Raw genomic sequence first — 24,527 nt, 5'->3', positions numbered from 1 at the left:
GGGTCACCCCAGGAGGGGCCGGGGCAAGGCTGAGCCCCTGGGCCACACATCCCAAGCCGCTCTCGGGGCGCTCAGCGGCGCAGCCGGGCTGGGCCGTGCCGGGGCAGGACGGGCGGGCGCTCCCGCCCCCGGCCCTGCGGCTCGGCCGGGCCGCGGCTCCGGCGCGGCAGAGGGCGCTGCGCGGGCGGGCGCGGGCCTGGGCGCGCCGCTCCCGGCGGCGGCGGCGCAATTCCCGTTCCTGTGGCTGTTCCCGTTCCCCTCGGGCAGGGCCGGGCGGCGGCCGCGTCTCGTCCTCGCTGCCCCCTCCTCCCCGTGCCTCGCAGTGGTCGGCGCCGGTGGCGGGGAGGGCGGGGAGGGAGCGCGGCGCCGCCGCATGCATCGCTGATGGAGCCGGGCTCGGGGCTGCCGCAGCGCAGGGCGGGGGGCGGCGGGCTGGACCTCGGGGCGGGCTCGGCGGCGGGGTCGCCGGCGCTCTCGGGGGGGCAGTCCCGCCGCAGGAAGCAGCCGCCGCGCCCGGCCGACTTCAAGCTGCAGGTGATCATCATCGGGTCGCGGGGGGTGGGCAAGACCAGCCTTATGGAGCGATTCACCGACGACACCTTCTGCGAGGCCTGCAAGTCCACCGTGGGTAAGGGAGCGCGTCCCGTCCCGTCCCGTCCCGGGGGAGGCGGCGCTCCTCCCCCCGGTGCTCATGGCCCCGGCCGTGGGAACGCGGGGCTCGGCCGCCCTTCCCCGGCCCCTGTCGCGCCTTTCCCCGAGTGCGGGCCCGCTCCCCGCCTGCCAGGCATTCCCTCCAGACCCTGCCCCGCTCCGGTCCCCGTCCCCTTCCTGCCCAGGGCAGCCGGGTTGGTGTCCCCGGGTGGGTTCCTCGGCCGTGGGAGGCTCGGGGGCTTGGTTGGTGCCAGACTTCAGCCGTTCTTCTTGGAAAGATCGTGGATGTCCTAGTTACCTTTGAGAGTTCTGAGCTCTCCTGTTTCAGCCTTGCTAACGGCAAGCAGTTTAAAGATAAAATTGGGCATGGTTGGTGAAGCAGGTTTTTGTGCTTAAGTCTTAGAGGTTGCGTGAAAGGAGACAGAAGTATTTCAGGAGCTGAAAAGTTGCAGTGTGTATTTTGTGTACTCTTCCAGTGTATTATTCAAGTACTCTTCCAGACCGCAGTCAGATTAACTCCAGATGGCTGCTATGGCTTCGTGAAGAACCCCCCTGTGATGTTAGATCCGAGGTTAATGTTTTGTTTCTCGAGAACACTGCGTGTTTGGCTCTTTATGCAGCTAGCTAGAGAGCAAGCTCCTAGTTCTGTAGTGTACTGCCTTATTCATGATTTAGTCATCTGTGCATCTCTGAGGTAATTTAATGCCTGCTGTCTTTTAATACACAAGTGTGTAAAGGGAGGAAAACAAGCTCGTTATTCTGCGTTGTTATTAGAGTCCTATCCTTGGAGTTGAACTCTTGAGTATTGCAGCAAGGTGGTTGTTATAGTCTGTGTCACTGGAAAATATGTATGCTTAGCTTAATTGTAGCTTGGAATGTGAGGGAATTTAGGCATCTGATGAAAAGTGATTGTATTGACTTTTAGAAGCTAAGTTATTACTATCCAAAATTATCTTCCTGTAAACAAAGTGATGCACAGTTACTCATACTTTTGTTTTATTGTGTGTTTTACCAGTTAATTAATTCTTTCCTGGGCTTAGAATCCAGATCTGGTAGTGCAGATTAGCGCTGTTATGTTGATAAGTTTTTTGGTTTGAAGTTGGCAACTTAACCTTGTACAAGTTGGAAAGACAGTTTCAGAGGCATTAGTACTCAAGGGATGTGTTGTAATGAAGAAATGTTGGTGGCTTGTCTAGATTAACAAATTAATTGAATTTGTGGTACAGCTAAAGTACAATTAATAGAGGAATGTATTCTTTATAAATTCTCCAGGTCTAGACATTGATGTTAACTCTCCTGCATCTTGTTTAGGTTGACCCACATTAAGGGTTCGGTCAGGTCTGGGCTGCTCTCTGTAACTGGTGTTAGTTTCCTGCTGTGAATCTTGGGAAGTGAGGGGAGGTGGTCTAGACCCTGGTCCAGACTTCCAGGCTGGTGGCTTTTCAAGAAAACAGATTTCCTGAATAACTGAGACAGTGATTTAAGCAGAGAAGCTTCCTCATTTTAGGGAAGAAACAGGAAATAAGTAGTGATATGTTGCTAGACAGAAGGTTACGTAATGTTTGTTGTACAAAATGTGCCAACATAAAGCAGCATAGGGAAATCAACTTGTGCCAAAATACATGTAGAAGGACTTGATAGTAATGGCATTCTTTCAAGGTCCTCAGACTAAACTTGAGAGCTGTTGAGATTCCCCCAGATCTTTTGACTGCTAAATGAAGGAGCTTTTCACAGTCAGCACACACTCTGATTTTTTTTTTTTCACTAACAAGTAAGAAAAAGTAACCTCTGCTATTCACATTTCATATAGATTGAAAATAACCCACACTCCAAAACAACCTGAGTTCAGCCTCTAATACACAGCCGAAAACATAAAGCTCTTACTTTGTCACCACTTAACTGCAGTGGTTTTCAAGAATTTGCACATGGGAGAATGTGTTTTGAGACATCAGTGAAAATGCTGTGACTGATCCAGTTACATAAACTGAAGATACCTTGAGATTCAATTTGAAAAGGCCACGTAACCAAACAAAAAACTGCATTTAGTTGTATGTACCTTATATTAGCAAAGCTGTAGTTAAAATAGAATGCTAGAATACATATTTACTTCCTTATCTTGGTATTTATGGTCTCAGCCTAACTTTCATCCTTTTATACTAAAACCTGTGGATATATAGGACCAAAAGAACAACATTTAGCACCTTAAGATTTTGTATGAAAGCAGAGGCTACTCAGAGGACTTCCTCCAAGAGTGGCAGAATTGCAAATGTCCAAAGACCTTTTCTGTCTTCTGCCCCTAAGTGCTGATAATAGTGCCATGTTATTGAACAGTGGAACATTTCTGCAGAAAAGGGAAGGTTTGGATTAAATTAAGAAAGATACAGTATTTAAATGCTAATTTAAGAAGACTGCATTGCCTGATTGGTAAAGAAAAATCTGTAATGAAAACACATCAACATGTCTTCAGTCTCAGCTCAGATATGGAACTTCTTTGAAAGTGTTCAAAAATAGCTTGGCAGATTTCAGCACATTATTCATAACAGCACACAATGTGCTGTTGATCTAAAATTCTTTTGATGTATTTATTTTGGGCATTATATTAGTTGCACAGAATATTGTGTCTCCTTAAATCTGCTATTTACATAGCACTGAGAATACCCAATATGCTCAAATATTTACTGATTTTTGAAGAAGTTAAAATTACTCTCGCCATGCAAGTGTCAAATCCCCTGTCTTTCTATAATGGGATAATAACTTGTTCAGGGGTAATATTGGGATCATATTAGCTTTGTCAACAAACATAAATCTACACTTCTTTTTTTGAAGTAAAATTTCATCTTCATTTATTGTTTGTTGCCTGCATTATTCACACAGGAGCAGAATCCAAAGCTATCACTTGAAGGTTTTCCAGAATTGACAATTCAAAAAATATGCACCAAATATGGTGCGAAGAAGAATGATCTTTCCAAGGGTAGTGGATAAATACTCATCATTGCCACATCTGTAAGAAGATTCAAGTGTGGTGGTGAAGAAACAGTGTTTGCCTCTGCTTCTTCCACCCCTTTATCCCACCTCAGCTAGTTCTTATCCTAAAAGAAATAGATCCTAATTCAGATCTCCATAGTCATGATGTTAAATTTATATTTTAATATAAATACTTTTAAAGGGACTCGTTTTCATCAGAGTCCCTTTATTAAATATTCAATGGCCTTTGTTCTTTTCCCAGCATCTGTCCAGCTGCTGCTCAGTCTCCTGGTTCTAATCCGCCAATTCTTAGTTCATTCCCAGTCTCCCTGCTGTTCTTCTTCCATGACAGATCTACAGAATTCCTGTACTCAGCAGTATTTCCTGTCAATCTAATTCTTCTGCAGACATTACACTTCTCTCTTGGTTTTATTGTCTGAGCCTGAGGCTCCTGCTCTCCCAAAGGTGGGGCCCTGCACTGACTCACCTCTTAGGATGCTGGTTGTCCTGGTCCCTCAATCAAGTTGAGCTCCTCAGCTTTTCTTTTACATGCTGGCTCAGTATGTGAAGTCTCTTGACACCTTGTCTTATCTTTCAGTTCTTTTCCAGCAGGTCTAAAATCATCCCAGGAAAGAAGCCTTGCCCTGGATAATGACAGTGCAGTTTATGTGCCTTGTGCATTGCTGGCTGTTTTAGCAGCTGTTCATAGGAAAGCAAAGTATCACATGTAGTAAACACTAAAGCTTCTTTCTGTCCTAGTTTACAAGCAAAATAATAGTGGAGTTTGTAATGGGAAGGGTTGTTGTGGCTCAGGATGGGAATTTAGTGACCTGTGATCTCTTCTGGGCCTGAGGGATCCAGATAAGTGGCATATAAATGCATTGTGGTACAAGAGTCCTTTGACTTCACAGAAATGCTCTTTGACCTTGTTTCACCTTCATGTGAAATGGTATGGAAGTCAGAAACTCCTGAGATTTACAGAGGTCCATAGCTTTCCCTTCCAAGTGCTATTTTCCCTATCATTTATTTTTAAAATACCCATGTCCAGGCAAGATTCATGGTGTCCATCAAATAAACAATAGCAATAGTGAAAACTTTAGCTTTGTCTTCTATCAGAATGTCTTAAGCCAGGCAACTTCTGTCTTTAGTATATAGACATTTATATATGGAATATAAATATATACATATATACCTTTTTATATGTATGTATGCATATGTTTGGGGTTTCTGTCACAATTCAAACCTGTATTCATTCTCTTTATCCTTAAAAAATGGGGGCTAACAACATAAATGTTCAGTTTCATCCCCATAAGCTTGTCATATAACGTAATGATTTTTTCACTTAAAAGTATCAGACTACTCACTTTTGAGGTATCTGTCATTTTTCAGAACTACCCACTAAGTTATCTTTTTAGTTATCTAATCAGTATTCTCACACACACTCTAAGCATAGTATGTGGCTTACTAATAATTTGATTGGATTTTTTTTAGTAAACCAAAAATATGGCTTAAAAATAAATTTAGTAATTTGATGTAATCTGAGATGAAGAACAATCTATATAAAATTTTCAGAAAATCATCCTGAGTCAACTATAAGAGCATTTCTTTCTTTAATAAACTTGTGTGTGCATGTGGGCTCTCTGACAAGTATAATTCATTTTAATTTTTCTTTAAACATTTCCCCCCTTCAGTAGGATGTCACTGAAAGCTTACTTGGTGTGGAGAGAAGGGAGAAAGAGTAGAAATAGATATTTCTTAGTTTACCACATTATGACAAAGTAACAGTAAGATGTTCTTGCTTTAATCAAGAAATAGTTCCTAAAGTGAGAAATTTATGCTGTTATATTAAAAAAAGGAAGTTTTGATAAGGGATAAGTAATTCTGTGAGAATTGGCTGTTCTTACTTTTGCATATCGAGGGTGTTAATACATCTGAGTTTATGTATTGGCTTTTTGACTAGTGCAGAATAGTGTAAATAAACCATACCAATACCTTATTAATGGTGTGCTGCAGTTTCTTGCCAAACTATAAACAGAGAGGAGCAGGAGGCTGGAAACTTGCAGAGAAAAACAGTTTTGTCTTACAGAAAGCCTGAAGATAATTAGGGAGCATGTATGAACCTCCTTGTTTGTCTTTGGAGGTGCAAATTATGACAGAAGCCTGTGTCCCCTGAAAGCTGCCTTTTACCTATAGGAGCAATGTAGTCACTTGTAATGGACAACATAGAGATTCCAGCAAGTGAAAACACCTGGCCAGTTGTTGTTTGCCCCAGATGTGCCAACTAAGTGTATTTTGCAGCATTTGGTATAGTCAGCACTGGTTTGCTATGCATAATCATTTGAATCTTCATAAGTAAACAAAACTGTAATTTAAAACAGGAAAAGGTAGGTAGATAATATAAATTATTAGGGTTTAGGAATAGGATTTTGTGGAGGTATGGGGTTTTTAATTAACAAGAGTTACAAGAAAAAAAAAACAAAACAAAGTTCAACTTCAAATTTACTCTATTTGTAAACTAGATGGTAACTTCAGCTGATAGAAATATTCAGGCACTGGGTTATATCAACACTACAGGACTGTCAGATAGCCTTGTAGTCCCTAGCCAGGACATATATGAGAATACACAAATAAAACAACAGGCAGAGTGGAGAGGCCACTCGAACGGTGTCAAATGGGGAGTTAGGTTTGCAAGGAGACTGGAATGCAGCTGTCAGACTCAGTCTCTGCTGTAAACAGCTGAGCATGTCATTAGCAAAGAAGAAAAAGAAAATAGGGCTGTATGATTCTCAGGGACTTCTGGAAGTTGGTTAGCAACACTTTTACTACTTATTTCTGCTGATATCCCAAGGAGAGGGAAACTTGATACCCAAAACAAACTGCTTATAGGTTCCACCTTCTAAAAATCTGGGTAATGTTGCTCATGAAATAACCTCTCTTCTTCCATTCGGTTTTCCCTTCAGGTCAGGTAGTTGTTGACCAGTAGCTCAGTGTGTTTTTCTGCTTTGCAGTCAGAAGTTTGAAGTCTTGTTCATGAAGCCACAGAGAGACTTATTCCTTCTAATTTCCTCTTCCACCTTATTGTGTTTGCCAGCATTTTGATACATGCTTTGAACTTAGTATCCTAAATAGTGTCAAAAGCCTAGGTTTTCTGAAAGGCCCTATGATTTTATTGCCCACAAGAATGTAAAGAAATGATAATTTCCTCCTTTCTCACTGAATTGGGAAGTATCAAGCATATGAAATGTTATAGAAGCTGTATATTGGACATTAAAAAAAACAATCACTTGACTACACCTTCAGCATTTACTCACTGCATGTATGTTACACAGAAAAAAAGAAAATTGGTATCTGTTTCATTCTAGTGTGTAGCCCAGTTGCCAGTTGAGGTATGGGTACACTTTTATTTTAGGCAAGCAGTCTCAAATGTCTGCATGTTAATCGTTCTAGAATTACACGCTCAAAGCTCTGTGGACAACGCACTTTACCTGCCTCTAAAATAATCCCCAAACATACTTATATCTGACTTAGCACTAAATGATTCCAGATCTCTTCTTTGAAATTTTTAAACTTGTAGCATGCATTTTGAAAGAGGCATTTCCAATTTGGTGTTTTTTAAAAGCTAACTGCTTGCCCTAGAGTTCAATTAAAATAAGACAAAATGGTTTAGGGTGTTTTTTCCTGGTAACAGTTTCTGTAACCTTTTCCTGCCCTGCCTATGTGCCTTTTGTTGTTGATTGCTTCCCCCCCTCAAGCAGGACGATAGAAATCAGAAGGCACACTCTTGAGCATCTTTTGTTTGACTTTGGCATTTTTGGGATAGATTTAAGTATTTTTTGAGTTACAAACCAGGATATTTTGTAATAAACATGGTTTTTACCTCAAAATTCATGTGATCTCAGTTATCAAATGTAGCATAAGTAAGAATTTTTTTTTTTTGCATAGTGGTGTCACATGTCCAGATTCAATAGCCTGGGATAGTCTTCAAATTATATGTTTGTTTTAAGGGTTAATTGGTATATAACCTCTGGATTTTTAAACTGATTGTGTTTCTTTAAGCATGGTCTGATTATCTTTCACTGATTGAATTACTTTGATGCAAATCACTAATAGGCCTCTGAAAATTGAATCCATTGGAATTGATTTTAGTTGGAGGGGTTTTTTGTGCTCTATTTGCATCTGTTTTCCCAGCTCTTCCATTAACTTTGTTACCAGGAAGTCTTGTCCACTGAAAGGTCATTCTGTGTGCATTAAGCAAAACTGTTTCCACTTTTTCTGTCTCTCATGAAAGGAAATTAAAAATTGCAAATTTAAACATAAAATGCATAGTAAGAAGTTTCTTTACCATTTTATTTCTAAACAGATACTTTTAGCTTTAAAGAGAGCACTGCACCCAGTTGTGTGTATTTCAATTTGTGCTTTGGCAGATAAGCTCTAGTTCTCTTTGGTGTGAGAAATTAATGTACTGCAGTCAGTTCTGGGCTGGGCTTCATTTTTGTAGGATTTCAGTCTCAAGTTTGGTTCATTGACAAGAGATGTCATCCTCAATGACTTGCCCTTATCTAGAACTTGATTAGTGTGCTTCTATTTTGAGTCTCTGTTCTCTTTCTTTTAAGGCTGTTTAGTTTTGAAAAGAGTGCAGACAGGTTGTTTGGCTGTGTGTTTAATATACTTTTAAACCCTTCTGTCCTGGTAGCCCTTTGTTTTTCCTGGAGGAGGCATAGCTTCAGTCGAGACCATGTTGTAATAGATGTTCTTTGCACAAAGTCAATTTTTCATCCAAAGTTCATGTGCTACTAACAGCCATGGTGCACATTAAATAAAATATTGAAAATCCTTAACTTAGGTTACACACACCAGGTTAGTGTTGCTGCCCTTAATGCCATGTTTTACATGTATCTAGCCTGTGGGGAGAGGAGAAATGCTCCTTTGCAGTTTTAAGTTGTAGGGCAAGCTTAATTAATTTACTTTCAAATGCTTAAATAATTGCAAAATCAGAAACCCAATCCAGAGAATGAGATCTGTATTTTTGTGCCTTTTTCATTAATTTTTGTAGGATATTTGTTTGGACTCCTGAAAAAGGCCTTTCCAGCGAAAAATGAGGATCAAAATGTGACATCCAAAATACATACAATTTTAATCTGTAAAATCCATGAAAAGAGAGATGGTGATTTGGATTTACTTGTTGCCTGAGTGTAATAATTTTGGAAAATTACTGATTGCCTGTTGCAAGCCTGGTATAGAGAGACAAGGCTGACATTTTAATGGGAGGGGAGATTGCAATAACTTTTTGGTTCCCCTTTCATCACTGTGACCTGGCAAATGGCTTCAGTACGGTCATAAGCACATGCACTTGTCAGATTTCCTGGCATGTGTATATTTTGTTATTCACTGACAATAAGCCAGCAGCCTTGAAATACAAGCTAGGTAGCATGCAAACCACTGGTAGTTTGCTGGTATTGTAGCAGCTAAAGAGAGCTTTTTAAAATCCTTTTTATATGTTATTCAGATTTAATGTACTTGTCAAGAGTAATTTTTGATTCTTCTGTTTTATTGAACTATATATAAAACCATGCCAGAGTAATTGTATGGACAGCAAAACTTTTCATTTAGGTATTTCCATTAACATATGTCGAGCTAAATAATTTCTTTCATTGACCTTTTTCTTAACTCAATGCAGTATTTGAAATTGAAGGGGAAAACAAATTATTGTGTTGTTGTTTTAATTGAATTACTAATTTGTATGTAAACTCGAAGCGCTGGCTTTGGCAGTCTCTGGTGAAACAGTCTAATGAAACCTGACAGGCTTAGGAATTTGTTTCTTCGTGTGCAAAAGGAAAGCTGCCAGATTTTTTTCCTTCAGTATTGGCAGACAGGAAGCTTTTGGTATTGTGTTGATGCTTGCAGAGCATTACTAATTATAAAAAAGTAATTGAGCAACCTTTGAAGAGTTCTGGCGCTCTGTCTGACTTAAGTGTTAAATGATTCAAACAATTCTATAGAAGATCCTGTCTGCTTTTCCAAAAGTGTTCCTTGTTTGTATCATTCCTTGCAAAATTTCACAGTAGGGAAATACTTCATGGTATGACTTCAAGATGATTAATACAAAGATCTGCCTTTAAACTAAGAATGCTGTTGACATATTATTTATTTTGAAACCATCTCTTTAATATGTAGTCTTTTTTTCTACTTCATTTTATTAATATATTGGACCTTCTAGTCCCAGGAAGTCCCATTTGAAAATGTGGCTTATTACAACAGTTGGATTTTCTCTCCATAGTTAATTATTTTCATTTTTAAAAACATAACAAAATCTTTTTGGTTTTTTGGTTTGTATAAGACAGCAGTGGTTTGTATAAACCACTTCTATAAAAATAAAAATATTTTTGTTTTGTAGTTATTGAAACTTACATGAAATCCCTGTGATAGTTTTAACACTCAGCTTGGGCTCAGAGATTATTTAGATTTTTTTTAGCATCAAATGAATGGCAGATCATATAGTATGTTCTGTATGACAGAATGGCAGGCTTGGGAATCGGGATTGAGAGGTCTGGGCAGTTATATTCAAACTTCCTTGAGGACAGGAGAGATTTGAGGCAAGCAATTAGTTACTTAAGTTCTCTATTGTAGACAAAGCTGTGATTATTAAGACAATTGCATTTTATAGTTTAAATGCATTTTTATAGAGAAAAGGCTTACAACAGTAGAAATGGACGTGTTTCTTTAAAAAATAATATGATTAGCATAGAATTACAAGAATTCTCATTTCACACACTTTGGACACTAGAACATAGCTGGATCATTTCTCTTTGCTTTTGCACTAAGACAGTTGCTTTACAGAAGTGTACAAAAAGATTTCTTGGAGTAAGGATTAATAAATTATTTGAAATTTTAATCATTTGAATATTTTTATCAATTTGCATATGAATACTTGAAAATTGCCATTAAAGGTTTTGACTGTTTAGTACAAATCAGTTTAACACATTAACTCCTGGGGTTTGAAAGAGATACATGTTTGTAAGGGAAGTACAGGCATCAAGTCCCGAATATCTCTCCAAGAACTGGTGATTAAGTGTGCTAGAAACTATTAAGGACATGGAGAATGAGGACAAATGTCATGGTGTGATGACCATTACTTTTATCAATATGCAATGTGCAACTGCAGGCTGTTAGAGGGGATATTTGTTTAGAAGAATGAAGGTCAGTGATCCTTCCATTTATTTAATCTGGCTGAAAAATGTCCACCTGCTCTGCAAACTAAAAATATGGACATAATAGCCAACTTCAGTCCCTTCTGTTAAAGTTTAAATTCAGTCTCAATTCTTATTATCAGCAGGGACACTCAGCTTTTACCAAGGGTAGTCCTTGGGAAAAATGTGTTGGTTTTGTTAGAGAAAATAAAAACCATTTTTCCTCTTTGGTTTCATCCCTGTTCTTAGTTTACAATTGCATTTGAAATGGCAAAAGTGTTTCCAACACATTATGCTTCTGCACTTCTGTGTGAGTTTTAAGTGTACTGGTCTGAACCATGTTCTCATGTCTTTTTATTTCTCCCTTTTTGATTTAGCTCTGTTAGGAGGGATGATGTGTAGAAAGATGAACTGAAGCAAAAATTTTTTTACAGATATATCCTAAAATGAACAGGTTCACAATCTGCAAATCTATGATACTCTAGGACATTTATTCTCTGATACATTTTTGTAGTTAAGGTGGTAATCTTTTGTGTCTAGGTATTGTTTGACCACAGTATGTCTTATGTGTTGCTAGCCAGCATTATTTTTTTTATAAAAGTTAAATCTTTCTGTGTAATAAAGTCTTTATGGTTCTATCTTTGATATTTAGCTTGCATTCAAAATGTGCCTGGAGTTTTGAGATGATGAATAAAAGTACCAAACAGGTATAAAATAAATATTAAAAGTCAAATACCCTCTTTGAATATAAGAAGTTTGCTAATAAATATTTGCAGGACTTAATAATGACAGTCTTGACAAACTTCTTCATAAACCAACCTCAATTCCAGCACTTTATTACTTTACAGATGCTAAGCATCTATCCTGGAGGCCAGACCTATATTATTCCTGCTTTACAAACAGCAAATCTGATGTGGAGGGATTGGTTCCGCTCCATGCCTCCAGGGCATCTGTGCCAGTTGGAAGTAGAACAGGCTTGTCCTTGACAGTCGAGGTGAACAGGAGAGAAACAATCATACTGTGCCTGTTGTTTTACTGTTGTGTTGGGTTTACCTGCTGCTGGAAATTTTGCACAAAGGGGAAGGTTTATGTTGTGATGCTGCCAAATTGGATGGCTCACAGGCTGTTTAGTGGTTGTCAAATCCCCGTGGTGTTCCTGAGCTGACCATAGTGGTGCAAACCCTTCTGCTTGTTCAGACTGTTACAAGTTGATCTAAAAAAAAAGTATCAAAAAAGAATAATTGCACCCTCATTACTTTTGCTTCTTATTCCTCCTTTTCTGTTTACTGTATTTTATTTATAGGTGTTGATTTTAAAATCAAAACAGTAGAGCTAAGAGGAAAGAAAATTAGATTACAAATCTGGTAAGTAAAACAAACATGCAACCAGCAGTATGTTTTAATTTTTATGTTCTAGCATGAATTAATATGCTTGTCTAATACTACTATTAACTGTTATAAGCTGGTTTAGCTCTTACCCTATTACTTCTCTCCTCCATTCCCACAAGACTTAAACCAAACCAAATAGCTCTTAGATTTTTTTGAGGGTAAAAGGAGGAGAAGGAGAGATAAAGTTTGAAGTAGGGCATGAATGTAATTACTGAAATATTAATGCATCACAGAGGCCTTGAGCCCCTTTTCCTGGAAGAATGACATCACCTACATAAGAAATAGGAGTTCTACAAACAACAAAAGTTGACTGTGTTAAATAGACACTAGAGAAAGTATATTTTGTTTTCTTTATTTTTCTGGACTGATTACAACTGACCTTCATTGTAACAGCAATTACAAAGCAACTGTGAAGTATTTTCTAAACTGTTTTTCTGAAACGTGGTATAGGCAGTGCTGTTTCTTTGACACTGTTTTTAAATAACTTCAAAGTGAAGGGCATTCAGGACTGAAGTAAATCATATCCACTCTAAACAGCATGGAAAAATAAAGCAATTCCATGCAAATTAGGCTATACCTTTATTGGTACTGATGTCCTACTACAGAAAGCTCAATGTCTGAGCTAAACTCTTCCTTTCTGCAGTAGTCTACATGATTTCTGGTAATGGTTCTCCATGTTAGTGATTAATACTGTTTTTATTGCTTAGAAGTTATTGAGCTAATAAACACTCCTTTGTTTTGCAGAGTAGTACAATACAGAAACATAATTATGAGAGAATAAACCAGCTATGTTCTATACATTAATCTTACATACTACTATGTAGAAGCTTAGCTCTGGTTTATTAACAGTGTGTGATGCATAATTAGCATTGTAGTTAAACTGTTTAAGCTGCTAACAATCCATAGAGGGGGGGGAAGCTCTAAATATTCTTTTTATTACACTTTTGGGATGTTCTGGTAGTTTTTCATTCTTAATTACATGGATGCAGTGAATTCAGTGTACTAACTCCTCTTGGCAGGTCACCATCAATTCTGTCTGTCACACCATGTGTCTGTCTTGCTTCCCTCTGAGTTAACTGCTGCTTCATCTTTGGTCTCATCCGTCACCTAACACTTGAATGTTAGTGGCATGTCTTCATTCATCTGTCCCTCTTTGGAAACCTCTGACCACAAGACTGGCAGTTGAGCCAGCAATTGTTAGCCAGGGTCTGCTGGAGCTGACAGAGGTAACAAAAAATTCTGATGTGGAGATGCTAATGTATACCTAATACGCATTCTTACTGTGAAATGTACTAAGCTTATAAAAAAAAATTCTCATGTTGAATAAATATATTATAGGAGTGAAAATTTTTGGAAAAGAGATGTTTAAACCATTATTTTCCACATATTGAGAATATGCTAGTAGGATATAGGACACTTTAAAAATTGAATTTAAAAGTGGATAGGTTGTTAGGATGTGATAATTACTCCTATGGGAAGCCTTACTAAAGTGGCAAGGAAAACACAATGTAAAGAGATAATATTTTAAAATATGATAAAATTCATGAACATGACATCCTGCTCCTAAGTGTCACTTTCTCTCCAACAGTGGCTGTTAAAATGTTGTTCTTAATCTTTAAAACTGCCTTAGCATGCTTCCAGGTTTTTTAGAAAAGCAAATACGTATGACTTTTGCTAATTAATTCTGAATTCTGTTTTGCTGTGTTGTTGGGCCTGCCTATAAACTCTTATTATCACAGAATCATTTAGGTTTTAAAAGACCCTTAAGATCAGTGAGTCCAACCATTAACCCAGTGCTGCTAAGTCCACCACTAAACCCTGTCCCCAAGGGTCATGTCTGCATGTCTGTGAAGGTGACACAACCTGGGCAGCCTGTTGTGCTTGACAGTCCTTTTGGTGCAGAGATTTTTATTCCTAATAGCCAAACTAAACCTCCCCTATTGGAACTCGAGGCTGTTTCCTCTTGTCCTGTTCCCTGTTACTTGGGAGAAGAGACCAACCCCACCCCTGGCTACAGCCACCTTTCAGGGAGTTGTAGAGAGTGACATGGTCTCCCCTGAGCCTCCTCCAGCTCTTTCTTGTACCTCCAGTTGTTGGATTGAAGAGGAAGGCAGTTTACCAAGTCAAACACTTGGAAGTTTAGAAATGCAGACTTCAATTGCATGGCTGATCATAAGTCAGTCTCCTTTCATACCTACACAGTGACAGAATTCAGGCTTCCTCATAGTTCCTGGTAGTGTTGCATACGTTGATTGCAGTAACTTTACTACAAAAAGACCTGTTTAGTTCAGTGAACAGGTAATTTCTGAAGTTTACATTTATCTGTTTTCTTAAAATGGCTAAAGTTAAATTTCAAAGCAAGAAATTTTGCTTTTTTTTTTAGTAATCTGATGATTCTACTTCTAGAGTCAAACAAGAATGGTTTTTAAAAATGTTTTTTTTTACTTCGCTGTTTTTATGGTCACTTGACCTGTCTTTCCCCTAACCACTATCAGCAGAGTGTTTTCCACAAAGCTCTACCACTTGAGATTATCAGAAGATACATTGAAACAGTACAGGGTTGAATATTTCAAGTGATCAGCAGTGCAAGACGTCCTTTTGAAAGCAGCTTTCACACCTGCTGCTCTTAGGAGAGTAGAATACATAAGGACTTGTCTCCCTTGTTCCTTTCATAATGGGGAGCTGTGTCCTGAGGATCACAGAGGCATCTGCTCTCACATCCAGCTTCCCATCTGTTCCCTGCTTCCCCTATTTCCCTGACTTCCAGTTGGGAAACACCTACTCCTTAGATGATGCAATGGTAGAGCTTCACTGAGGACACAGGGTACCTTTTCTGTGCCACCTGGAGGAGTTTGTAGTGCCCCTTGGGTTCCCAAAAGTGTTGGGATTCAGTAAATCAGCTTCTGCCTTGCAGTTCTAGGCTGACACAAGCTCCTGTGTCCTGTGAGAAGTAATACCTGCATGCAGCTCAAGTCATGAGTAGAGTAACCAGAACTACTGGATAGTCTAAGTGTCCAGGTAAATCCAAGCATCTGTGAATCAGTGCTTCTTCAAAGCTGGAAAACCGGATGAAATAAATAATAGGAGCCCCTCAGTGATGCTTTGAAGCAGGACAGGAAGGAAGGTGTGTGACTGTGCCCTCTCAGCTGAGTAATCTGGGCAGTTGCTGACACAAGCAGCTGACACAGTGACTCCCAGCTTCCCCTCTGAAAGGAAGGAGCTGGCTGTGGGAAGCAGGGCTGCCCTGCACTGCACCCAGTTCCTCCCTAGCCAGGGGAGCTCTCTGGTACCTCTACAGGTTTAATGCTCAAGGTAGCCGGCGACCTGGGAACAAAACAAGCTTCGTTTGCTTCTGAAGGTGTTTTAAACCGGTGCAGTCTCATTAAAAATTCTCATTCTGCCTGCTCTGTTTTCTAAGAGACAGTTGTCTTGGAATGTACCTGTTCTAGAATATATAAGAATGTTGTTTCTTTGGGTCAGTACATCTGAAATAAATTATTTCTATAATAAAAGATCCTAAATATATTTATGGTTTATGGGACCAAAAAAAAAAATCTATTTAACAAGTAGAATTAACCTCTAAACTTACCTTAAAGCATTTTTTAAAATACTGCCTGTAGGTTCCATAGAAGCATAGAGCATGTGAAAATGTTAAATTAGTGTTAAGTTTTAATGTAAGTTTCAAAATATTTTCACTTCTATTGCCACTTTACACCACCACTCATAACTAATAAATTTAACTACAGAGCCAGAGACAGTTTTGAGTCTGTCCATGTGTTTGCTTCAACTGGTTTGGATAGACACAGAGAACATTTATGTAAAAGATAAATTATCCAAAGATACTTTAATTAAGATGGACTGTATTTGTATTGTGTTTTATGCAGTCTGCCATAGAACATGACAAGTCAACAGTCAAAAATGGGCTTTGTGTGATATTTTAATTTGCTTTTGTTTGTTGTGTGTTTGTATTTTTGGAATGATGTCTAGTTTCTGTTTGGGAAGCAAAAAACAGTCAAGCCATTGGATTCTTTAATTGCAGATTATAGCTGGTTGAGGAGTCATACACTGTATGTTTCATACACTGTATGATTACAGATTAGAAAGACCAATGCTTTTCATTTAGAAAGTTTTCTTGGAAAAAATTCAACAGAAGAAAACTGCTTTAAGCATTAAAAAAAAAAAGTAATCTGATGGGGTTTTTTTTCAGTTATGCCAAGTGCTTGTTTAAATTGTAGTAACTTATTTGAACTTCTGGAGTTCAATTTAATTTGAATTAAATTGAACTCCCTTCTGTTATTGTGTTGATTCTGACCAGAGCAAATAAAGAACTAGTAGCACTTAGTATCACTCATGAAAGTCATGAGTGTTAAACAGTGGTCATCTTTTCTCCCAGCTTTCCAATAGTGCTTCAATAGCTATCCTTACTAAAATACTCCAACTGCAGGAGTGCAATACATCCATGAAAATAATATAGCAAGAATAATTGCTCCAGCCCTGCACATTAGAAGAAGGCATTTGAAGTTGGATGTGCTTTTAATGTTAGCTCTGCATTAGGAGTGGTCATTTTTTTTCCTCAGTACTGAGAGAATTTGCAGCACATTTTCATGAAAAATATGATGGCACCTAGTAGAAGAAAAGATTTTCCATGCTAAAGATGAACTTAATACTCAAACTGCAGTTTACTTAGGTAGCCTGGGGTTGCATTTTAAACTTACTTATTGCAGAAATAGTTTTCCAAATAGCTTTCACCTTACAGTTTGAAGACTAATACAACGTAAGGGTAATGTTAGAGACAGCAAAATCAGCTTGTTTTCTTCCACTTTTCAAAGGAAATAAAAAAGGGTTAGAATATCATGCTCACAATCAGACACCTGCTGACTGGTTTCATTTCCACCTGCTGCAGGAGGAGAGGTGAAGTGTGGGGGAGTCAGTGACTTCAAGCAAGGCGAAGAAAGTCAGCCATAATCCACTGGAATTGGCATGACCAGGTGACAGTCAGTGGTCATCTGGCCATTTCTTGTAGGTAGTGGGCAGCCAGGCTGTCCATGGGTGTTCTGAACTGGCCACAGCATGTGCTGTGTCCCAAACAGCCAGCAAGCCTGACTTCAGGTTGTCACATGTGGGTGAAGGACCTACACAAACAGGAGCACAGGGTGGAGCAGCCTAGGAATGCTGTAAACTTTTAAAAAGAGCCTGAGGGTGTTGTGGAGAGAGGAGAAGCTGATAGTACCAGGTGGACTTGGAGACAGAGCACTCAGCAGGGCTGGGGAAGTGTGGGGTTGGAGATAGCTGGAGTGGGAGAGTTTTGTAATGTTGCATAGTTCTTCTCTTCATGGCCTACTTATCCAGTGCACTGCTGACTGCCTTCAGGGAGGGTAGTGGGACATCAGTGATTTTATAATGTATGTACTCAGTGATCTGGTACCCTGTGATGGAGTTGTTAAAGGTCCTTAGCACTCACCTGAAGACACAGACAGGTGACACTGAAATACCCTCTTTATTTCTGTTTTCCACTAGGGGCACAAAAAAAAAGGGAAAAGACTGGCCAGCAAAACAAACTGACAAACAAAACCAAAAAGCAAGTTTTCCCACTGCTCTGAACAAAGATAGAATTGGTGTATTCTCCCACATGAGATATGCCCTTCCACCTGCCATGTAGTTATTTGTGCTCAGAATGATGGAACTTAAGGTCCCCCACCCCTAATACACTTCATCAGTAGGCTGGATTAGCAACAGATGATACAGGCTGCTGTGTGAGATCATAATTCTGAGAGTTCTGTTTTTAAGCGCTAGAGCAATGTTATCCATATGTGGAAAATCAACGGTTCATACTAAAATTACTAATTTTTAACAGACTGAACATCCAAAGGACCTTCCAAAAAATGAATCTGACCATAACAAAGGAGTAATGGAAAAAAATTACTTGCTCTGAGTAATATTATATATATATATAAAATTTCAGCTGCCAGAACTTGTATTGCTTTACAAAAAATGCCTCATTAGTGAAAAGAAAACAACCAATTAACCATCTAAAACTGATCTGCAATATTACTGGTGCTTGACCTTTATGAAACAAACTGCCTATTTTCATTTTCTGTAGGGTCCCAGAGGTTTATATGAATGTAATTCTGAAGTTCTGAGAGTGGGATTTGAATAAAAATAAAACAAAAATGGATGCAATAGGAATTTGTTCTTCTCTGCCCTGTGTTGCAGTGTCATTGGCTTGCAGTGAAGTATAAGTCATTATTTTCCCACAGGCTATGAAGCAGAGGTTGGAAATCTTTTTCTAGTGGACTCTGCTTTACTCTGTAAAATCACTAGCAAATATTTGTTGCTATCAAGTACACTTGTGGCAATTTCAGGGGCAAGTTAAATACTTCACTTTGAAACTTGCTTGAAATTCCTCAAGATTTTATGCAAAATAAGATAGGTTTGCAGTAATATATTCTATTGCTTGTGCATAGAACCTTAAAGGGGTTAAATCTTCAGGACAATCAATGTGGCATTTTGTGAACATGACTTTTTTTTTTTTTTTTTTTTTTTTTTTTTTTTTTTGGTAACAAGTGTTTCAGGTCTCCATTGTTAATCTCATTCCCGAATTCATTCTCTTCCCTTGGTTTAAAATGTGACTGTTGAAGAGGATTAATTTTGAAGTTTTGAGTCCCAACACACATGCACACAATTTTCCTCCCTCTACTCTTAATTTTGATCCATCTTTTGACTTGTTCTAACTTTGAAATTGCAAAATGATCCATTGGCCTTGGGGACTGAACTCAAGCAGCAAATGCTTGATCACTTTGGAGCACCATATAACCTACTTTCCAATTGAGATGCCAGTCACATTTAAAGACTTAGGATATGCACCAGCTATTTTTTTAGTATAACTGCCAAAAACCCTCCCTTGGGAGGCTTGATGATGTGATTAAAAGCAGTTCAGAAGTTTTCATGGTTCAGTAAAAAACAACTCTTCTGTCTCATCTACTTTGGAACAGAAGCCATAGCTAGTGTGGGTGACTTAGTGTCGTTGCTGGAAATTATTCTCCAGTGTGAATGCACCCTGTCTGAAATACCTGCAGTGAGCACAGAAATGTTACTTGCACACCTCAGATAAGTAGATGTAAGTGTGAAAGCCAGGTCTCTAGTGCAAAAGTTGTACCACTTAGTGATTGCTCACTCTTGTGAGCAATTCACTTTGTGCCAGGAAGTTTTGCAGTAGTTTTAGAACCATGGCTGAATTGCTGTGGTTGATCCAAAAAGATCTGAAAGCTCAAATGATACTGATCGGTGCATTGCTCATTTTATTGTTCAGTGTGTAGATGTATTTAATAAGCATGTATCCATTTTTTTCTTTATTTTTTCAGGGCTCTTAAAAAACCCAACCAAAAGTCCACAAAACACTCAACAAACCCCAAAACCACAAAACCAGCTTTATCTCCTGGTACATTTTCATTGGATAGCTTCACTCTCAGACACATGTAGAAATGTTTGGTGGCCTTTCTTGGTGAAGTTAGTATGGGATAAATAGCTTTTTGAATATGAAAAAGTTTTATGATTGAAAGTACTGCTCCATTTTTTTCCTGAAATTCACAGATATGGAAGGAAATCTGTAGTGTCTCTAATGAATGTGGGAGTGTTGTTATTAAAATGTAAATGAAGTTATTCTGTACTTTGCAAATTGATGAAATATTTGTGCCACTGTTTGCTGCTGCTTCTTAGGGACACAGCAGGTCAGGAGAGATTCAACAGCATTACCTCAGCTTATTACAGAAGTGCCAAGGGAATTATTTTGGTGTATGATATCACCAAGAAGGAAACATTTGACGATTTACCAAAATGGATGAAAATGATTGATAAGGTATGCCTTAAGTATTTTCTTTTTATATGCTTTTTTTAACAAGGATTTTTTTTCCCCCTCCGAGAAATTTACAGCATGGGTTTAGGAATAATAAACTACTGTCAGATAGTTTGCACTGATTACTTTTAGCCAGGATTTAACATTGATGAGTTTTGCTTGCAAAATGGTTGTCCATTCCTGCTTTCTTGAACTAGAATTGTCCCAGTTAGAAGTGTCAGTGAAAATCTGTAACATTGCTCATTTACCTTTGCAGTGGGGGGAGGGGGGTTTGTTTCCTGTCTATGAAATAAGGTCATTGTGTTCATTCTTAGATAAACTGGAGCAGCTAGTTCTCAAGTCACGTTTTAAAAATGAAATTTAAAAACTGAAAATTTTTGAAATAATGTTTGGGAAGAACATTTACCTATAAACTATGTCAGTGTGATAGTGGAATTGCCCTTTTTTTTTGTATTGTGTTTGCATTACAAAATCTTATGCTTCTAGGTGTAGTTAATTAGAAATGTTTTAATTGCAGTATGCTTCAGAAGACGCAGAGCTTCTATTAGTTGGAAATAAACTGGACTGTGAAGTTGATCGAGAGATTTCTCGGCAGCAGGGAGAGAAGGTAAGGACAGGTCTGGAGGCAAAGCTGTTGTGGCATTGCTGATGATGGTCTGTGGCTACTCCTGTTCAGACTGCTGGATGCAGGGAGCATATTGAGAGTGGTGGTGGTGGGCTCTCAAAATCCATGTGGTGATGTGCAGTTATAAGTGTTCCTGCTGGAGTTGTGTGTCTTTGGTCTAAAAAATGAGTAAGCTACAAGTCAGCTTCCACTGTACCAGTAGTGTAGGGGATACTCCTTTCTGGGCTCTGAAAGGGGGCATAGTGAAGATTTGAAGCAAAAATGGAGATCTCTAGTCAGGAAATCTTTGTGGGTCTTCTTTCAGATGTTTGCTTCTCAGTACTGGTTTTGGACAGGCAACAGCCCTGCTTTGATTATTGGCTCACCTTTGTTTTCGTGTTCCTTTTGTTCTCTTGCAACCCCAAACTGTTAAGGAAGCTGGCAAGAGAATATGTTCGTTGTAGAAGCTGGCAAGAGAGTATGTTTATAGTGTGATACTCAGCACTGTCTTGACCAGAATTATGTCAGTATGGGCGTACACAAACATCTGGAAGTGAAGGCTTATTCCAAACTTCTGCAGGTCTTGCATCTGTACCTTCCTTTTCTACATTTTGAATAATAAAGTTGAGATTAGCTGTTCTGAGAAGTTCTTCCTTTTTGGCAGTCTGCAGCAATACGTGTCAACTGAATACATGAATTAAGTCTGGAAAAATGCAGAGTACTTTTCCAATAAACGTATTTTAAGCAAAAATTAACTCTATGTTGCAATATTTTCTCTACCATGCAGATTCAGGATTATTAATTGAATCAGACTTCCATCTCAGATTTGGGGAAAGTTGCATGTTTGGGGTTTTTTTAAGGTTTTATGAGGAGGATATATTTGTTATCTGTCACTGTTTGCACATATCTTCATGGAGTTATTTTATTTTCTCTCCCATCAGTTTGCACAGCAAATAACTGGGATGCGGTTCTGTGAAGCAAGTGCCAAGGATAACTTTAATGTGGATGAAATATTTCTAAAACTTGTTGATGACATTCTGAAAAAGGTAAAATACTCAGGTGGTCGTGTTTCTCTGGTCACACAAATGGTCAATGTTTAAATAATGATTGCACATGCTTGGGAGGACAGAGAACAAGTACACATTGTCAGGTGAAATTTTTGGATAGTATATAGTGGGCATGATGCAGCTCAAAGACTGCTGACCACTGCATTTCACTAATAAGACCCAAAAGACCCTGAAATTGAGGCTTTGGCTGTCAGTGAACTCTTGAAATGAGTTCTTTCAATGCAGATGACTGTTTACAGGTGATTTTTCTTTTCTTTAAGATGCCACTGGATGTTATAAGAAATGAGTTGTCCAACAGTATCCTGTCCCTGCAACCAGAGCCAGAAATCCCACCAGAACTGCCTCCTCCAAGGCCACATGTCCGTTGCTGTTGACTTTTTACTTCCTCCAGAGTGAAAAATATGAGCAGGAGGGTAAAGAAAGTATCTGTACTACTCTGCACTACAATCATTTGGCAGTTTCTCATTGCACTTTGTTATTCGAGTCAGAGCTACACACTAACTTGTAAATATGCAAATATGCAATCCTATGTAGGATTCAACTATAACATTTAATTATTACCCCTCTCCCTCACAATGATGTTTCGTTCATTGCCCCAGTGTTATAAATACTGTACAGTCGGTGGGGGTTTGCCACACATCCAGTTGAGGAGGAGGAGAAATTAAATCTATTCCTATTCTTGACATAAATGTTGTAATAGTTCTTTGTTATTATAAACAGGCAGGCAGAAGCTCTTCTGGTATGAAGATAAGTATATGGTGCTTTGCTAACTATTTTAAAGACAAATTTTTTAAAAACAGAGGACTTTATGTACAAAGCTTCCATAATCAGCATTATGTTTCCTTTTAATGTAGTGAAAACATTTTTGGCTGTAGCATCCTCTGCTGACTGGATTTATTGAAAAGCTAAGTTTAATTTTTGGCAGTCTTTTATTTATTTTGTTTAATGCTGCACCCTTTCTTTGTGTACCAAGACATCACACCTGGTGCAGATCTAAGATTGCACTTTGAAAAAACATATATAATTTTCTGCATAAACATAAATTTGGTTACACAAATCATTAAGTTTCAATAAAAGAATGGAGATATATCAAGCTCTAAAAGAAGGTATAAAAAAAGCAATGCTGCTGTCCTAGACAAATTCTTGAGAAAAAAAAAATTAAGATGATACATTTTCCTGTGTTAAGGAATATATATGTGTATTTTTGTCTGGACATCTGTAGGGATGGGGGAAGGGAACCTAAGGTAAAATTATTTTCTTTCCTAATGGTGGAAATTATTCCCATCAAGCAAATACTGTGTTAGGATTTTGTCTGATAATGAACTTGTGAATTATATCTTTGGTATATCTTTTATTAAATGCACTGTTTAGTTTAGCTGTGGTAAATCAGTAGATACATATTTGAATAACTTGGTGTGTCCTGAATGTTGTGGTATTGAAAAACATTGTGGTCTTTCTAAACTAATGAAGTGCAAATAAAATTTTGTATTTATGAATGACAGTGGAACTGCACCTGTTATTAGAATGGCAAGTATCAAGTGATGGGTAAAAGGTAGAATCTGGAATATGGAACAACACTTGTGTTAATTTTGTTATGATTTAATTTTCTGTTTGACAGTTCTTTAGGTGTAGTGGGAAGAGCAGCAGACATTAGTTGTTCACCTTGGTCACTGCTCTGTTGGGAGAGCAGCTGATGACCTGGCCCAGCTGATATCTTCAAATAGCGTGTGACTGCTTGTCATGCTGCCTTAGCAGGTGGTCACCAGACTATTGGTTACACTGACAACACAAGTATGAACCAGTCTTTTTCACACTACAGCTTCTCTACTTCGCATTCTCTGGTGCTGGAACCCATTTTGTCACCTTTGCCACTCTTCTAGCCAGAACTGGCACTGAACACTAAAGTATACCACTGACTTAAACAGATTCTCTCTGTTTTATGGGAGAAAAAAAGACACAACAAACTGCTAACACACACCAAAAAAAAGCCCTTATTTCACTGAATAAGCTCTGACATTCTGAATTCAATGCCATGCAGGCCTGTAGCACACCTGGATTTCTACTGAAAAATTAAGGAAAGCATGGTTGATATTTGTGCTTATGTCTTCTGCCACCTTGTGCCTAAACAGTTCGCTTTTTTAAATAGTAAACTTACAGTTTACTATCCTATTGGTAAGGTAAAATGAATTTCTAAAGCACTTCTAGGAGTTCAGATGATACTGTGGGCAATAGCAAGGAAGGGAAAATTATGGAAAGTGGGTTTTAACTTGACAACCATTTTATTTTAGCGGATTTGTTTTTATTTGTACTTAGAAACTTGTGATTTTTTTTTCCTGCAGTTTTTGAATTTAATAAAAATTAAGAAATTTGACTTAGATAAACTTTCTTTTTGTAATTCTGTGCTGTTTGTATATAGGCAGATTGGGATCTCAGTCTCTTGTACCAAAAATTAAAAACTATTGCATTTAAGAAGGACATACTTATTTGAGTGCTTGAATGTGTTTTATTATTTTATTCATTGGAAATCATAAAAAAAACCAGGAGACCTGTTTGCTTTCCATGCATTATACTATGAAGAGGGTTTTGTCTCCTGATTTTATCTCTACAGCTTTTATATTAATCAAAACCAGTTTATTTATGCCCTTGCTCCACCCACCAGGGATTAGTGGTGGGATATGGGAAGAGGGGAGGAGGGAAAAAAGTTATTCATGGTGCTTCCTTGTCTCATATGGAAGTTCAGCAGTCTGCCATAGATGCCACCTTTGTTGGCATCTAATGATGCTCTATTTATATGGTCTGCACAACCATCAAGGA

At 38.5% G+C, this 24,527-nt stretch overlaps 1 protein-coding gene across 1 annotated transcript; it reads left to right on the top strand.

The window, feature by feature from the left end:
• The first annotated feature begins 221 nt into the window (after window positions 1-221).
• Window positions 222-23,209, top strand: RAB12 (RAB12, member RAS oncogene family). Its single transcript, XM_054634331.2, has 6 exons — window positions 222-628; window positions 12,106-12,166; window positions 19,907-20,045; window positions 20,560-20,649; window positions 21,588-21,692; window positions 21,974-23,209. Exons 1-6 carry the CDS (start codon window positions 385-387, stop codon window positions 22,085-22,087), a joined length of 753 nt encoding a protein of 250 aa, XP_054490306.1. The 5' UTR covers window positions 222-384; the 3' UTR covers window positions 22,088-23,209.
• The last annotated feature ends 1,318 nt before the right edge of the window (window positions 23,210-24,527 follow it).

Source organism: Agelaius phoeniceus, chromosome 1 (genome assembly GCF_051311805.1).
Source record: "Agelaius phoeniceus isolate bAgePho1 chromosome 1, bAgePho1.hap1, whole genome shotgun sequence".
Taxonomy (NCBI): domain Eukaryota; kingdom Metazoa; phylum Chordata; class Aves; order Passeriformes; family Icteridae; genus Agelaius; species Agelaius phoeniceus.
The sequence above is the reverse complement of the archived record's forward strand: the minus strand, read 5'-3'. Positions and strand labels throughout refer to the sequence as shown.

What these genes read in the sequence shown, in the direction of transcription:
- RAB12 (XM_054634331.2), top strand. Translation starts at nt 385, where the DNA reads ATGGAGCCGGGCTCGGGGCTGCCGCAGCGCAGGGCGGGGGGCGGCGGG. An exon ending in AAAATTAGATTACAAATCTG is followed by an intron (nt 12,167 to 19,906) that starts GTAAGTAAAACA and finishes GCTGCTTCTTAG; the next exon opens with GGACACAGCAGGTCAGGAGA. An exon ending in CTCGGCAGCAGGGAGAGAAG is followed by an intron (nt 20,650 to 21,587) that starts GTAAGGACAGGT and finishes CTCTCCCATCAG; the next exon opens with TTTGCACAGCAAATAACTGG.